The sequence below is a fragment of the Protopterus annectens genome, chromosome 11.part0 (assembly GCF_019279795.1).
Source record: "Protopterus annectens isolate FY-2018-M chromosome 11.part0, PAN1.0, whole genome shotgun sequence".
Taxonomy (NCBI): Eukaryota; Metazoa; Chordata; order Ceratodontiformes; family Protopteridae; genus Protopterus; species Protopterus annectens.
This window is the reverse complement of record NC_056745.1, coordinates 1,466,149,122-1,466,165,696: the sequence shown is the minus strand read 5'-3', so window position 1 is coordinate 1,466,165,696 and position 16,575 is coordinate 1,466,149,122. Positions and strand designations below refer to the sequence as shown.

The 16,575-nt window shown below is 41.8% G+C and overlaps 1 protein-coding gene across 1 annotated transcript in view; it reads left to right on the top strand.

Annotated features, from left to right (window-relative positions):
• Positions 1-16,575, top strand: part of IQUB (IQ motif and ubiquitin domain containing) — a 729,710-nt gene that overhangs the window by 263,026 nt on the left and 450,109 nt on the right. The window contains exon 7 of the mRNA XM_044088765.1: positions 6,909-7,119. Coding sequence (XP_043944700.1) covers positions 6,909-7,119 — 211 coding nt within the window. The remainder of the gene's footprint in view (positions 1-6,908; positions 7,120-16,575) is intronic.

The window sequence follows — 16,575 nt, the reverse complement described above, 5'->3', positions numbered from 1 at the left end:
TTGTGAAGAGTTTCCATGTCCTTCCTGCAGTTGCATGGGTTTCCTCCAGGTGCTGCGGTTTCCTCCCACATCCCAAAGATATGCTGCAGGTGGATTGGACACTCTAAATTGGTCCTAGGTGTGAATGTTTGCATGTGTGTGTGCCTTCTGTGTAAGGTTGGGTGCCGGCATGGCATCTCAGCACCATAAAACTCCACTGCCAATCGTTCTGCGGACCGTTGTTCCACTGTGGCAACAGGAAAATCCAAAAGTAGAAGAAGATGTAATGCTGAAGTGAATTAAAATTATTAAATGTATACTGCATGAAATGTTATTATGGTTTGTTTTCTTTTCTACTACTGTATACATATCTCATGTTTAATAAATATGTTTTAAAAAGTACATTAAAACTGGTAAGTTTAAAATCCTAAAAACAGAAGTATATTTAGTGTAATTACATATTTTTCGATAATATATGTCTTATTCAATTTGTACATGTGTTTTTATAGATATTTTTATAACCTGCGTGTGATTTTTAAATATAACAACTGAGTGTGAGCTTAGAATTATTGATTAGCTTTTATCAAGAGACTTTGGGAATTTGTTATCTATAACAAGTATTGTAATTGATAGTTCTTACGTAGTCTGTAACAGTGCAAGTCTACAAAAGTGCCGAAGAGAAATGCAAAGGTTCTTTAGTTCATCTATTTGTTGCTGACTTTGTTGCTTTTGTTTGGAAGTTTCATGAACCAGTTCCCTTAGAGGCATTTTCTGTTGTATATCTTTTGTTGACCTATTTGGACTTTGATTGAACTCCATTAATCTTGCATAAACTTTACACATTTCAAACTCCTACTATTGATTAAGTATTGCTTTAGCAGGAAGTGTTATTCAGAGCCCTTGAGATTGGATTTTATTTAAGCAGTAGGCTCATTGAGTAATTGTTTCACGTGGGTTTTCCATCCAGAATATCTTTGCTGCTGCTGCTCCTTGGTCTACTGCCGAGACTTTTAAAAACATTATGGCTTAGATAAAGATATGAATGTTGTGACTGTATGTGGAGTGGAAATTCTAAATAGATCTTGGGATTAAATAAGAAATGTATTCCACCTTTTACCATGAGTAATTGTCTGATAGTCAGTCAAGAATAGCTGGATCTTTGAGGCAACCTTAAAGAAAATAAGTTAGTTATGCAGGTATCTCCCCTAGCAACATGTATTTGAAATTGTTTGTCATCTAATTCTAAACTTTATTCTGTATCCCTTGGTCCTTTCAAAGCTATTTTCTTCTTCGGACTGTAAGGTTTGTTTTTGCTTGAAACAATATATTCCGCTGTCATTTTTCATATCTGATTCTGGTGAAAAATTACTAAAAAATGACAAGGTTAGGCTGATAATTTCTCATCATATCTTTCAATGGTATCAGTAGGCGGCCATGGTGGTGCAGCAGTTAGCATTGCCGCATCACAGCAAGAGGTTCTCCGGTTCGATTCTCAGCTGGGGTGCCTTCTGTGTGGAGTCTGCATGTCCTCCCTGTAGTGGCGTGGGTTTCCTCCAGGTGCTCCGGTTTCCTCCCACATCCCAAAGACATGCTGTAGGTGGATTGGACACTCTAAATTGGCCCTAGGTATGAGTGCGTGCATGTGTGTGCCTTCTGTGCCGGGCTGGCAACTCGACACCATAAAACTCCATTGCCAATCATGAGCGGACAGGTGATCTGCTGTGGCGACCCCACCCGGGAAAAGCCAAAAGAAGAAGAAGAAGATCTTTCAGTGGTGTCAATGTGTTTGAAATAGCAGAAGAGAGCTGAGTGGCCCCTCTAAATACTGCTTCTAAAAATCTTCAAAAACAGCAGTTTCTACAGTTGACTATTCAAAGAATATTCCCTAACTTAAGCTTTCAAAGATCTAATGTTATGGAGGGGGTATCTCTGTAACTAACATTTGTAACTTGTCTTTCGAAAAGTTAAACATAATAGGTTCATAGGTTCATAGGTAGGTACTAGGCTATCGGCCTAGTACCTATGTAAGCCTAGCCAACAAGGTTCCCTGGCTTACACCACCCAAGAAAGTTATTTTCCTGTGCCACTGTTGAGCAGAGACACAGAAGTGATCCCTGGGGTGTATTTCTTGTTTCCCATCCACTCATCAAGATTTTTCTTGAAGAGTACTACTGAAGAACTTTGTTTGACATAGATGGGTAGCCTGTTCCAGAGTATGGGAAGTTTCTGGGACAGGAATCTATCCCTCCAGCATGTCTGATTTATTGTGGTGATGAGGTTTAGGTCCCTAGAGCATGTAGCCTGGATGGATTGGGATTTCTGTAGGTGTAGCATGTCCAGCAGCTCTGGGTTTGACATTGCTTTATATGTTAGGCAGAGATCACCTCGGAGTAGGCGATATGACATGGAGTAAAGCTGGAGTTTTTTGAGATGGTCAGTATAGGACATCTGTTTGAAGCCAGTAATCCCCTTTGTGAGGTACTTCTGTGGCCTTTCCAGCTGCTGCAGATGTCTTGTGAGGTACATTCCAAAAGGGGTGTTGTACTCTATAATGGGTCTAACAAGTGTCGAGTAGAGGGGAACAATGACCTCTCTTTTCCTGGATGAGAACCCTTTTATGATGAGGTGTGCCGCTTAGAAGGACTTCCTGACTACTGTGGCGATGTGACTATCAAAGGACAGACTACTGTCCACCTGGGTCCCAAGGTCTCTTAACACACATTCGGTGTTAAGTAGACTGCTGTCTGTGTATTAATTCATGGGTACAGAGTTTTTACCAAAGGGGATGGCAGTGCACTTTTTGGCATTGAACTTGAGGCCATGGCTCCAACACCAGGCATCTGTCTCAGCAATGCCCTTCTGTAGGATTTTCACATAATTTGGGGACTTGACTATGGCTCCTAGTTTGCAGTCATCTGCGAACTTCATTAGCCAGAGGCCTTCTGTGTTAGCCTGTACTTCAGAGAAGTAGATACCAAACAAGAGAGGTCCCAGGACTGAACCCTGTGGTACTCCACTTGTCACTGGTTTGAGGTCAGATTTGGAGTGTGCAAATTTTACAGTGTGGGTTCTGTCAGTGAGCCAGTTGGCAACCCATCTTGTGACGTAGGGATTTATACCTAGTTTAGTGAGTTTAGCTATAATTCCAGAATGGGGGATGGTGTCAAAAGCCTTGGCAAGGTCAAGATAGGCTGTGTGAGCAACCTTATCCTCATGTATGGCTTTGGTGACTGCCTCAAAGAAGTTGATCAGGTTCGGGAGGCATAATCTGCCTTTCACAAACCCAAACTGGGTGGGATCTAGAGTTTGGAGGCTAATAGGGCTATAGTTCCTGGGATCAGTGGTGGCTCCCCTTTTGTGGAGTGGGATAACTGTTGCTGTACGCCATTCGGTGGGCACAAAGCCTGATGTGAGGCTATGATTGAACATGGTGCTTAAGTGGGGAGCCTATTCGTTCTGAAGTTCATGTAAAATGCAGCCTGGGATGTTGTCTGGTCCCATGGATGCTGTGTTTTTGGATTTAGAGAGTGCAGCTTTTACTTGCATAGCTGTGATTACAGGAACTCTGCATTCTTCCTGTATAGATATGGGCCCTTTAGGGGATGAGGGGGGTAAAGTTAGCACTGAACCTATCTGCCAGGATGTTGGCAATATCAGTTGGCCCTGTAATTTGTGTGCCATTGTGCTGTAACTCAGAGCAGATCTGGGTGCTGCCATTGAGATTCTTGACATAGCTATAGAATGTTTTGTGGTTGTCCTTAGAATCAGTGGTGATTTTGTTTTCACAGTTTGCTTTTGAGGATCTTATAAGGGATTTCAGCTTCTTACTGAGGCTGACCAGGGAGCTCCTCCACTCATGGGATTTTACTCTCTTTTGCAACAGTTTCTTCCTTCTGTTGTAGAGTTTGTTTATGGCAGGGGACCACCAGATTGGCTTCCTTTTTTTGGAGGATAGCATCTTGGTTCTGTTTGGGATAGCACGATCCATGCACTTGTGTAAGTGCTTATAGAGTACATTTGTGTAGGATTCAGCAGTCATAACTGTATTGTCCATCTGCATGGGTGTCATGAAGTTAACCACTTCTGTTTTAAGAAGCATGAAGTTGGCTTTGGAGAAATTTTTTACCGTAGTTGTAGGTGGGGGCAGGATGTGGATATCTAGGGTGATTAGCTTATGGTTGGATTGGACCAATGAGGTGTTGACTTCAGGTATGGAACACCGGTCACTCATGTTGGTAATGACTAGGTCTAGGATATTGTTGCCCCTGGTGGGGTGTGGATAAGTTGATCCAGGGAATTGGAGTTTATGAATTCCATAAAGCATTGTGTGAAGGAGTTGGTACATGAGTAGTTTTCCCAGTTAATGGTGGGGTAGTTGAAATCACCCATTATTAGTGTGTTTGGTTGAACCCTAATATTTTCCAGTACACCAAGAAAAGAGGAGTGGGAATCCTGGGGCATAGTGGGGGATCTGTAGCAAGCTACAATTTGGATTACAGTTTTGCCCAGAGTTGGTTGCACTTGGATAACCTCGGATGCATTATGCTGAGCAACTAGCCTGGAGGTGTGGATATCCTTAATGAATATGGACACACCTCCACCTTTGGTGTTCCGGTCCAGATTACATGGCCGAAAAGTGTGGTATGAGTTATAACCCAGTAGTGCAGGGGTGCTCTCTGGAGCCTTGAACCAGGTCTCAGTCACAGCACAGATATCGATGTTCTCCATTTTAAGGAGTACCTCGAGTGCGTGCATTCTGAGATTTAGACTTCTAGCATTGAGTAGCACTACCCTCAGTTTTTGCTCGCCTGTTCCTGTTACGGTGGTGAATTTGTCATTTGAACCTTGTCTAAAAAAGGCACTATAGGGGCAGCAAGAGCCTTAGCCAGTATCCGGAATCCCAGGGGCGACAGGTGCAGGCCATCTCTGGCAAAGCATCGTGGTCTGTCGACCATGTCATCCCAAGCAGACAGATACTGGATCCTCTTAGAATGACACCAGAAGCTTAGCCAATTGTTAAAGTCAATCATTTTTTCCTTGTACTGCAGTATCATTCTGGGCGATGGCAGAATGCTACTCAGGGCTAGGGTCATACTTGCCTGGGCTACAAGATCAGAGAGCTCTTCCATGTCTCTTTTCATGTAGTCCAGGGAGGTACATCTCAGGTTGTTCACACCAACATGGACAATGACAGGGTCATATTTGTACTTTTTGTGGAGTGACCTGAGTGCATGGGTTATGTGGCCGATCTTGGCACCCAACAGGCAGCTGACAGTAACCTTCTTGTTTAGCCTGGTGAGTGGGACATCAGTGTGCCTGACTATAGAGTCACCTATGGCTAGTGTGTTGGGTTGGATACGTTGTGTATATCTATATATATATATATATATATATATATATATATATATATATATATACACACACACACACACACACACACACACACACACACACACATATATATATATACACACACACACACACACACACAACATATCCAATGTATATATACGTTTGATACGTAATAAGGGGGATCAAGGTAGTATTACCAACAATCACTTATTGCTGCGATATCAACTGGGCTGTTATGTCTCTTCATGGGGGCTATTAGCATAAAAAATGAATACATGATGGGCACTCTTCTAAGAATTGTGACTAATGATCCTTGTAGTGTACTAGAAAGGGAAAGTAGATATTATTCGTGCATGTGTGGTAGAGAAGGTAGAACAGCTATCCATACTCCTCAGAGGGATTGACCCAGTGTTAAAATGAATCTCCCTTTATTTAAATCATTGAAATAGACAGTATATTGGTGCAGTAGGTTGAAGCCCTGTTGTGAGACCAAGCTGACCTGTGTTTAATTAATGGTAGGGGCACGGGAGAGGACAGGCCCAGAAGGATGGCATTGCATGGTCCTCACTAGCTTACCCTTCCTGAGGGGAGGGAGGTGACTTTGGCTCACCAATTAGGTGACATCTAGATGGAGCACTCTGCATTGCACCTGTACTGAATGAGCCTGCTGAGAACATTTTGCCTGCATCACAGTGCAGTAAGCCAAGGAAGATGTGTATGGAGACATGTATGATTCCCATTAGAGGCAACTATAATGAAACTCAAGGGAGCTGTTACAGGAGTTAACAGCTTCAGAAAGTTGGAAAGACAGGGGCACATTGGATACCAGCAGACTAACCATCGCCCTACTATCCAGCTTTTGTCACTTTGCAGAACAAATGACTAATTAGGCTATCCAGAGAACTAACTAACCATAGGGTTCTCACACAGCCTGGAAAGTGACCAGATCTCTCCCTAAGAGGGGAATGAATGTTCCAATACAATGAAGGAAGGGGAACCATTGGGCTAATCCTAGTGGACCAAAAACAAACAAAAAAAAAACTGTAAATGTGGATATGTGTGTGTGTGTGTGTGTGTGTGTGTGTGTGTGTGTGTGTGTGTGTGTGTGTGTGTGTGTGTGTGTGTGTGTGTGTGTGTGTGTGTGTGTGTGTGGGGTAAGTATGGATTTAAAATTAAGATTTAATATATTTTTCACTGAATGAGTGGTGGATGTCTGCAGAAAACTGTTAATCCAGTGTCCAAAACAAAAAATTACAAAGGATTTAAAGACATTTACTCACAGGATGCATAGTATTAACAGAATAATTCTGAATATTCCTTCTTTGCATGATATGCTGCTTCACACCCTAATATGAATTACTGATATGAATAAAGGACTGTGAGCTCTTCCGTGTGACTCAATGAGCAAGTTTAGAAAATGCATCAAAAGGAAGTTAGAACACTCTTGTTCCTAATGTGATTCTGTACCCTGACAACTGGACAGACTGTATGTTTTTTTTATAGTCTGTGTTTAGGCTGTAAGTACTTTTCATAAAACTGTGCAAGTTGTGATTTTTTTTTTTGTCTGTTTTGTTTAGGTAATAATATTACAAAAATATTTAAGGCGCTTCTTGGCAAAGAAATTGGTAGAACAACTAAGAGAAGAAAAACTGAAGCGAGAAGAGTGGGTGAGAATGGAGGATCAGAGGAAGAAAAAAGAAAAGGAAGACAGACTGAAACGAGAATATGAGAGGAGAATGAACCCCAAAACAAGAGATGACTTTGACCTACTCTACCACGCCTTGGAACGTATGTTTGAACTGCATCATTCTGCTTATATCTACTGTACCACTAATCACAGTGTGTGTACGGGTGTGATTATTACATAAAATACTGATATTTTTTAACAACTATGAACAATTATTTTTATCCTTACTGTCCGTGTTATTGTGATTTTGGTGTTACTTTGCTAATTGCTTAAGGATGTCTGTCTCTTTTTGCCTGCATTCCACAGCTATTTTTGCAGCAATCCTCTGCTTGATATACAACTTATTGCTTGAATAATAATTTTCTTTAATTCCCCCAAACCACCATCACAACAAGCAGCCATAAAATATTATTCTGAAGTAATAATGTAGTCTTTCACTGTAAAGCTGTAAAAAAGTTATATATCTTGACTTTAAACGTCCCTTTCATGCACTTGAAAACTTTGAACTCTTTGAAACATGGTCAGTGAAAAAAAGGTATCTACTTTTCCTTTAGAAATTTCCACTGTAGCTCTTGTACAATTTTAGCCACTTTATTAACTGTTGTCACCCTGTTTTTGGCTTCTTCGGTAATGGTTTGCAGAAGTTGATTATTATTTTTACTTTCTATGTCCATACTGTCTGTGAGAGAGGCAATATATGAAGCTGTGTAAGTCTGACATTTCAACTCTGTGTTGTTAAAATGTTGCAGTTTTAAATCCATACTCACACCACTCAAGCAAACACACACACACACACACACACACACACACACACACACACACACACACACACACACACACACACACACACACACACACACACACACACACACACACACAGATCCATGATCCATAATACAGTCCTTTTAGTTTTTGGTCCACTGCAATTAACCATCTCAAGATGAAAGAAAAGATGGAGGAGTGTGAAGTTAAATGCATACCTAGGTTCACTTAAAATGGTGATGGTAGATGGTGCCCAGTCCAGGGATCAGCAGGAGGGTTCTTTTGTGATCTGAAGCCAGGAACGTTGTAATGATAAACGAAGGGGAGAACAGATATTAGTCAAATCTTTGTCCAGGTAGATCCATCTTTTAGGTACCTGGAGGCCTTTTCCTCTTTGGCTTGCTAGTGAAAGCTTTGAGAGTTAGACCCCCAGCAGGTATCTTGTGAGGTACATCCTAAAGTAAACAATCTCCGCGGTATCCCCGAAGTCTCAAAACAACCCACTAAACAAGTATAGTGGGTCCAAAAACAAAACAGCGTAAGAAACTTCTCTGCGTGGAAGATTTTCAGTCCATATATCTCTAGTTAATCACTGTATATTAATCAGATCAGACAGTAGTAGTAGAAGTAGCGAACTTAAACTCATCCTAAGTAAAAAAAAAAATAATTAAAAATATATAATTGTACAGAATTACTAAGTATTCAAAAGTAATCCAAGCAAGGAAGGCAGTCCATCAGTGTAGATCTAACCACAGCCAAGGGTACATCTATTGGGGAAGTCTCTGATTTCATCCTGGATTGGCGTACCATCACCAAGGACAGGTAGATTCCTGACTTAGTAGAAAAAATGCCTGCATCTCAGAAATCTGATTCCCTCTTAGCAAGATCATCATACAGAAATCAAGTTGTCTTTGCAGAGCTCTTGAGATAGTCCCAAATGACCCTAGTCTGCTGCTCAAATGACCCTAAACATTGTCCGTCTTTCAGAATGAGGTCATGAGTTTTATTTAACTTCAGCCTTTTTTAGATCTGAAGTGGATGAGAGACTTTTTTGCCAGCACATGTATCAGTGGAGTTGATGAGTACATCTGATGCATCAAGTCCTGGATGTTACTTCCAGTTAGATTAAGTCCTTGATGCTGAACGATACCAGATGGTGACACTAGACAAAGTAAAGAAACAAGAGCAGATGGTGACACTAGACAAAGTAAAGAAACAAGAGCAGATGGTGACACTAGACAAAGTAAAGAAACAAGAGCAAACGTAATGGAAATAAAGACTGGCAAGCCCTTTCACCTTTTATAAATCTTATTTCTGCCAGTGCTTCTTCTCAGTGAAAGAAAGCATTTTAGCCATATGCAGGATAAAAATTATATCTCCTAAACAAGCATTTGTTTCAATACAACCACTCTTGGGTATCCTAATTCCAACTTACCTGGCACAATGCCATCCACAAAAAAACAGTTTCCTTTGGCACAGAGATTCCCATCCTTGAGTCGCAGTTTAACTTTTCAGTCCCCATCTTTCAGGCAGTCTTCAGCTGGCAGCAGATAGTTTCAAAAGCTGGAGGTACCTGTGGTGACTTTTTCATTCCATTAAAACAACAAACATTCTATCTTGGCCATTTCCCTCAAGTTTAGAATAGGCAGATATAGGTATTTTACCCCACCCCACCCAGTGTTTGCATTTTATTTTTCATGTGGAATAGTGCCATATAAATTTTTGAAGTATGAGAAAAGGACTTTATTGGGCTAAATTGTTTGAAATGAGATTGATTGATAGGTTTGATGAAAGCTTGTTTGGATTTGATTAGAGTGTTTTTAAAGTTTAAACCTTCCACTTGTTAAAAAAAAAAGTATGGACTAATTTATTCGCTGGATTCGGGTTACAGTGCAGGGTTGAATAGTTAAAACAGACACTGGTTGACAGGTTTGATGCAAACTTGTTTCGACTAGTTTGTTTGTGTGTGTGTTTGCTTATTTATGTATTTTATTTTAAATTTTAACCGGCTGCGGTGGTGCAGTGGCTAGCGTTGTTGCCTCACAGCAAGAGGCTCTTCGGTTCGATTCTTAGCTGGAGTTCCCTCTGTGCAGAGTCTGCATGTCCTCCCTATGGCTGCATAAATGATAAAGACATGCAGGTAGGTGTGTGCGTGAATGGGTGTGTCTTCCATGAAGGTTGGGCGTCGGGCTGGCACCTTGGCACCGTAAAAATCCACTGCCAATCATTAGCGGACCAGAGTTCCACTGTGGCGACCCCCTAACTGGGAAAAGCCGAAAAGACAGCAATTTTATTTTTAATTTTAAACCTTCCAATAATAAAACCAGGTGTGTGCAGATTGGTAGCCTGAAGGTGAGGAACGCTATTGCCTGCATTTTAAAATACAACCTAAAGAAGGGTCTGAGAAGATATTTTATGGAAATAGAAATGCTAACCATTGTGCTGATTCTAATAAGAGTTTTATTTTCATTACTTGTCCTCCCATGTTGCCTTGTTAAATTTTAATGTTATCATTTTGTAACTACTCAGCTGGTTATTTGCTATAATTCTGGATTTATTTGTTTGTTTTTTGTTTGTTTATTTATTTATTTTTTTGTCAGAAAATATTATTGATGCTTTATGGCACAATGCTGTCTGGGGTCTGCACGGGTAGGTTTTACTGTGAATGGGCACCATTTTCATTTTAAAATGCTACTGTGCAAGGTAACTTCAGCATCCAGGTGCTAGCCATGGTGGCAGGGACCTTGAAGGAGAAGGATCTCTATGCCCCTTTCCTGTTTGACAGCTCCTGGTATGTTCAATAAGGTAACTGAATCCTTGGCTCAGTGCTCCTGAATGTGCAGATTTTCATCTTTCTAAACTCACAGAAGTTCCTTATTCCAGAGAATAGCTTCACTAGGAACGAACTAGGTACTCTTTATTGTCATTTTTCTCCATAATGGCCCAGGAGGTCATGGCTTTGGAATCATGAGTAAAGACACAGCAGATGGTCCAAGCACAGTCCCTTCTCTTTCTTCTGTGATTAAACTCATTAATGTTTATCTAAACTGAAACTATATTTTTGTTATTACTGACAATTGTTATACTACATTTTCCCTAAATAGTTGAATTATCTCATGAAGTTGCTGCTTACATAATATGTTGTGCTATGTTACATTATGTTTTTTTGTAATTTATTTCTTTTTTTCCTGAGTAACCCTCTAAAAATGTATATTGTCCAGTAGAGCTACTGAATTGCCCAGCAGAATTAATCTCGAAAACAAAATCTAGGTAAATAAATGAATTAGTAGTTGCTGACAGTGATCATGGCTCCATTCATATGTCTAAGGATGTGGGTGCTGTAATGAGCAAAGTGTTTTTTGTGGCTGCGGAGTTATCTTTCAGGCACAGATCTTTGGTGTTAGACTCTTCTCGATGTGCTTTTCAGTGGCTTCAGGTATCACGATCTTCTCAATGGGCTTTTCAGTGACTTCAGGTATCATGATCTTCTCAATGTGCTTTTCAGTGGCTTCATGTATCACGATCTTCTCAGTGGGCTTTTTAATGATGAGCTATTTCCACAAATCTTACATTCCTGCAGAGAACCATTAATGGATCCTTATGATAAATGTTTTACTAGCAGAGTGTAGAACTTCTCTTGACTCTTCCATTAGTCAGTGGTAGAGGACCCCAACCTGCGATAGAAGAAGGAATTCCGCATCAAACAGATGGAGTTATTGGCAGCGTTTCCTGCATTGACAGCTTTGGAGCAGGAGCTGAGATGAGAGCTCATCTTCCTGCAGTAAGACAGCCAATAGGTCATAAACTGGTCACCTTTAAAACAGTTCACATCTGGGAGAACTGAATGTGTGGGCCGACTTTCTGAGTTGCAGTTTTAGTACAGTCACAGGACTGAGATTCAGAACGTCATGTCTGGTCACTTTCTGCTGGGAGTTGCCCACCTTAGAAATGAATCTGCACTCCATTTGGGAGAATACACTCATTTTATTACGGTTCCTAGATAAGGGCATTTGGGAGTTGATGGTGACTTCATTATCTCTGCAATGGCAAGACAGATTCCTGTATGCATTTCCTATTCCCTCTGATTCAACATGTTATTGCTAGGTTTGGAGAAGACCAAGACTCATCCTCATTGTCTCTTGATTACTGAGAAAGGCATAGTTTAACTTCTGAAGTCCTTAAAACTGCAGAAAACTATTCCATTTCAAGTCAAGGAGGCCTCTTTCATTTAGGCGACTTGCTGCATCGTAGAGCCTGGCTGCAAGCTAATATCCATTCCTTGTTCAGGATTTTCTAGCCACAGACTTCGGGTTGATTGAGTTTGCCATGAAGCCTGCCATTTTGCTGATGGTTCTGATCTATCTCAGACACCCATAGGACTTGGAACTTAGTGTCCTTTGTCTCCCCTAAAAAGAGTCCATAGGACTAGTGGGTCGAACGTAGTCAACAACAGTATAAATGTCAGTTAAGTATATGACACGGGTCTTAGTTATTCTAGAGTCAAGGTACATGTCTTTGGCATCTTCACCCATCATGACTTAATGGAGGACAGAACTGTTGCCCAGTATTACCAAAATAAGCAGCTTCTCAAGGAGATTCGGAATCTTTCCCAACTTTGAAGAACAGACCCTTATCTTCATGACTAATAGGGTCACCATCATCTCTTTGGTTGTTGCTGGTATCATTGCTCTTAAGGTTGTCAGTTGGAAGAAGTTTTTCTTCTGCCTCTGCTCAAAGACTCTTGTTTTCATTGTGCTATTGTCATGGAACTGTCTCAGGTCCTTCACAAAATATTTGATCTGACGTTGTCAATCTTCATCTATTCTTGACTCTTGGGTAGTCAGTTCTGATCCTCAGAACCAGTCTGGTCATTATACAGCTTGCGCCAGCCAAAAATCTCTTGAGCTAATAGTCTACCCACAATGTCCTTCTCCAATTTACCTAAGATCTCGTTACCCTCTTATAGCAAGACACATCGATGACTCTCCTCTAGCAGCTAAGTAATATTTAAAATATATTAGTCTTTCTACCTTTCTTTCCTATAAAACCTTAATATTCTTCATTTCTCTACCCACCTTTTTCACTTGTGAGTGTGTTTCCTTACCCGTTGGTATTCTTTCTCTACCATTGCTAGTAACTGTACTTCTATACCTGTTGGTATTCCTTTCCCTGTCTTCATTGGTAGTTTTTCCTCTCTCCTTTTTTCTCTACCATTTTGGTAGTTCTTTCTACCACTGTTGGTATAACTTTCTCCCTTTCTAATCTATCTGTGTGTGTGTGTGTGTGTGTGTGTGTGTGTGTGTGTGTGTGTGTGTGTGTGTGTCTATATGTGTGTGTGTGGTGTGACTGTTGACTTTTTTCTCTGTCACTTGTCAGAATGGCATATAAGTCCAAAGGCATGACTGGATTTAAGCAGTGCCAGGATTGTGGCCAAAAAATGCCTAACTCTGATGGGCATTCAGCTTGTGTTTATTGTCTAGGTGCTCCTGAGTGCTCCATCTGCCAGCCCTTCAGTACTAGGGCCTTGGTAGAACATCAAAACAAGCTTATTCTTAAAGGGCTTTTTAAGACCCCCTTTGAAGAAGCTTTATCTAAGTCCGATAAGTCTCCAAAGGCCTCTGGTTCCAAAACTAGTCTCTCGGTGCTGATGTCTCCATTGGCACAGACATCAAGAAAACATAAGTCCCCTTCTGTTGGTTACTCCTTGGAACTGAGAGCTAAAGTTTCAAGGCTCTCGGAACTGATTTCTTCTTTGGCACTAGTCACCTCAGTGCCTTCAGCACTGACACCAGCATTGGCACTGGCTCCAGCACCAGCACCAGCATTGGCTCTTTTAGCTTCCATGTCGGTGCCAACATCTCCTTCTGCACCACAACAGGTCATCCCCCCTCTTCATTGCCAAAATTGATCCTCTTTATACACCCTGGACAAAGTATTGCCCTTCCATTGACCCCTTCTTTGTTCAACTTCCCAGTCCATTTAGAGTATCCTCTCTATCACTATAAAACTGAATTGAAGATTAAATATCATGAAAGGAATTAAGATAAAAAGATAATGCTGGCATATAACAAGTTGCAATGTTATCAATTTATTAAGATGAAAATCAGTTATTAGGTTGAATATTATTTCAAGTATAATAATATTATTTGTTTAACAATATTTGTGGTCCACAAGACTGTCTAATTTATACACTAAGTAATCTGAATGTTTCTAACACATTGAATTGTTCTGTTTAATGTACTTATGCTTGTTAATCAAAGAATATATTTGTAATTTTTGGAGTTTTTCTCATCAGGCCTCTGCTGAAAACGGGCTACTAGCCCAGTCAGACTTTCCCGGTAAACATAAATAAATAAATAAATAAATAAATAAATAAATAAATTTGTAGAAAGGCCAGAATCTCCCTCTAGATTGTCTGTTCACTCCTCCAGGAGTCTCACAGAGGTTGATGTGGTGAGATTGGTGGACCAGCTCCTCAGGGCTAGGGGTCTTTCTTCTTCTTCCTAACCCCCTCTTCCTCCTAGAGCAGGGATGTTTTCTTCCAGGATTCCTCCGGTTATTACTCCTCTGACCTTCTCAGAGGCTTTAGAGCTCCACACTCCGACCACTCAGGTTCCTATTGCTCTGGCACTGACAGCCCCCTTACCTTTGGTTCTGGACTCTGCCCTGATTTCATTGGTTCCTTCAGAACCAATGGATTTCTGGGATCGTGGCTCTACTGCCCGGCCTGAGAGGTTTGAGTTGACTCCTGTATTTTATTCAGAGTCATCCTTACCTCTTGGGACTCCGGTGACTGGGGGTCCTTCCTTATCTCCAGCCTTGGAGGTAGGTCTCTCGGGGTGGGGTGTGACCCGAGTTCCGAGTTCATCTTTCTCAGTTCCAGGCTCCCATCCCTCCTAATGGGGGGGCCTGTTTTCCAGGCTATGGAGAGAGCATTGGCCACTGCAGGCTCTCAGGTGGCTCCTGCTGTGTCAGAGTTTCATCCTCTGATCCCGTCTTACCAGGAGCTTCCACCAACCTCTGCACCTGGACAGCATGCTCCAAGGTTGCAAGATATCGCAGTTGAGGATCACCCTTCTTCTGAGACCTCCTCAGACATTCCCAGTGAGGAGCCTCCATGGAAGAAAACATGTAAGAAGAAACACCTGGACTACTCTGAAGAGTCTGTCACTTAGGACGCTGATTTTGATGATGGGGAGGGTTCTCCCCTCAGTCACCCCCAGAAGATGTCTCCTTTGGAGACAGTCTTGAGATTCTTAAACAGGGGGTAACTGGAAGCCCATAGACCCTACCTCTGAAGAGTCTGTGTACTTGCAAGCCTTTGGTTCTCATCTATCTACTTCCTGGGTGACCCTTCCCACTGCCGATCTCATCAAACTGATCACTCAGCTGGCTTGGAAGTCTCCTGACTACATAGAACCAATTCCCTGGAGACCAGATAAAATCCTTTCTACACCTGAGGACCACCAACAGTGGACTAAAGGATTAGCAGTAGATGCCATGGTGGTAGCAGTGACCACCAAAAAGGAACTCACTGAGAAAAGTTCCTCTGTTCATCCTCCTAACCAACAGTCTAGAGCGATGGACAGATTTGGAAAGCAGGTCTATAAATCATCGACCTTTGCCTTAAGGTCCTTAAATTTTCTGGCACACTTCGCTAGGCCAAGGGATCTGATTAAGGAACTATCGAACACCCTAGTAGGAACTGTATCTGATTAGGTCCAAGAAACAGTGGCATCTCAGTTAGCTTCCCTGGAGTCTCTTTCTAATTCATCCATGAGGCTCATTTCACATGCAGCCAAAATGATGATCAGGTCAGCTGGTTCAGGCGTTCCTATCGGACAACATGCCTGGATGTGCCTGTGTGAGTTTGTGGAACCATTCAAGTCTTCCTTTGTCAATGATCCTTTTGATGGATCTTCTTTGTTTGGCCCCAAAGTTAAAGAAACTCTAGCCAGCTGTGAGAAGGATGGGAAGACCCTCTCTGCTGTGGGCATATGATTTTCTACTCCTCAATGATCCTACTCTAGGAATCAAAGGAGTGGGAAGATGTGGTTCAAACTGTCCCAAGGGCCTTTCCAGGACACATGTGGTGGAGGCTCCCTTTGGGGCAGATGTGGGAGCTCTAATGGAAGACCCCAACCCTGAGGATGAGGTGGCCTGCAGAATCAGTGTTCCAGAGACACTTTCTGTGGCCAACCCTAAGAGCGCTCCTGAAAGGGGACCCAATTGCTTACCTCTGGAAGCGGTCGGGGGATGATTTTCTCTGCATGCAAAAACCTGGCAACAGAAAACCACAGATGTTTGGGTGCAGAGAATTATTACCAGAGGTTATTCTAGCCCCTTCACCCATTATCCCAGATGTCTCACAAGTCTTCCTGATGTTACACCCAATCAGAGAGACCAAGCAGCCTTAGAAATCCAAAAGCTGCTAGAAAAAAAGAGTCACCCAAGAAGTCCCACCAGACCAGATAGGATCTGGATTTTACTCAAGGTTCTTTTTAGTGCCAAAAAATACAGGGGACTGGAGACCTATACTGGATCGCAGCCTTCTAAACAAATTTGTTCAACAGTCCAAATTCTAGATGGTCACAGTTCGATCTGCACTTCCCTTTTTGGAGGAAAATGATTGGCTGTGCTCTATAGACCTTCAAGACACGTACTACCACATAAAAATGGACAAACACTCCAGAAGGTTTCTCCGCTTTCAGCTAGGAACCAGTCATTTTCAGTTCAGGGTGCTGCTCTTTGGTCTCACCACAGCCCCCCAGGGTGTTCACCAAATGTATGGCAGC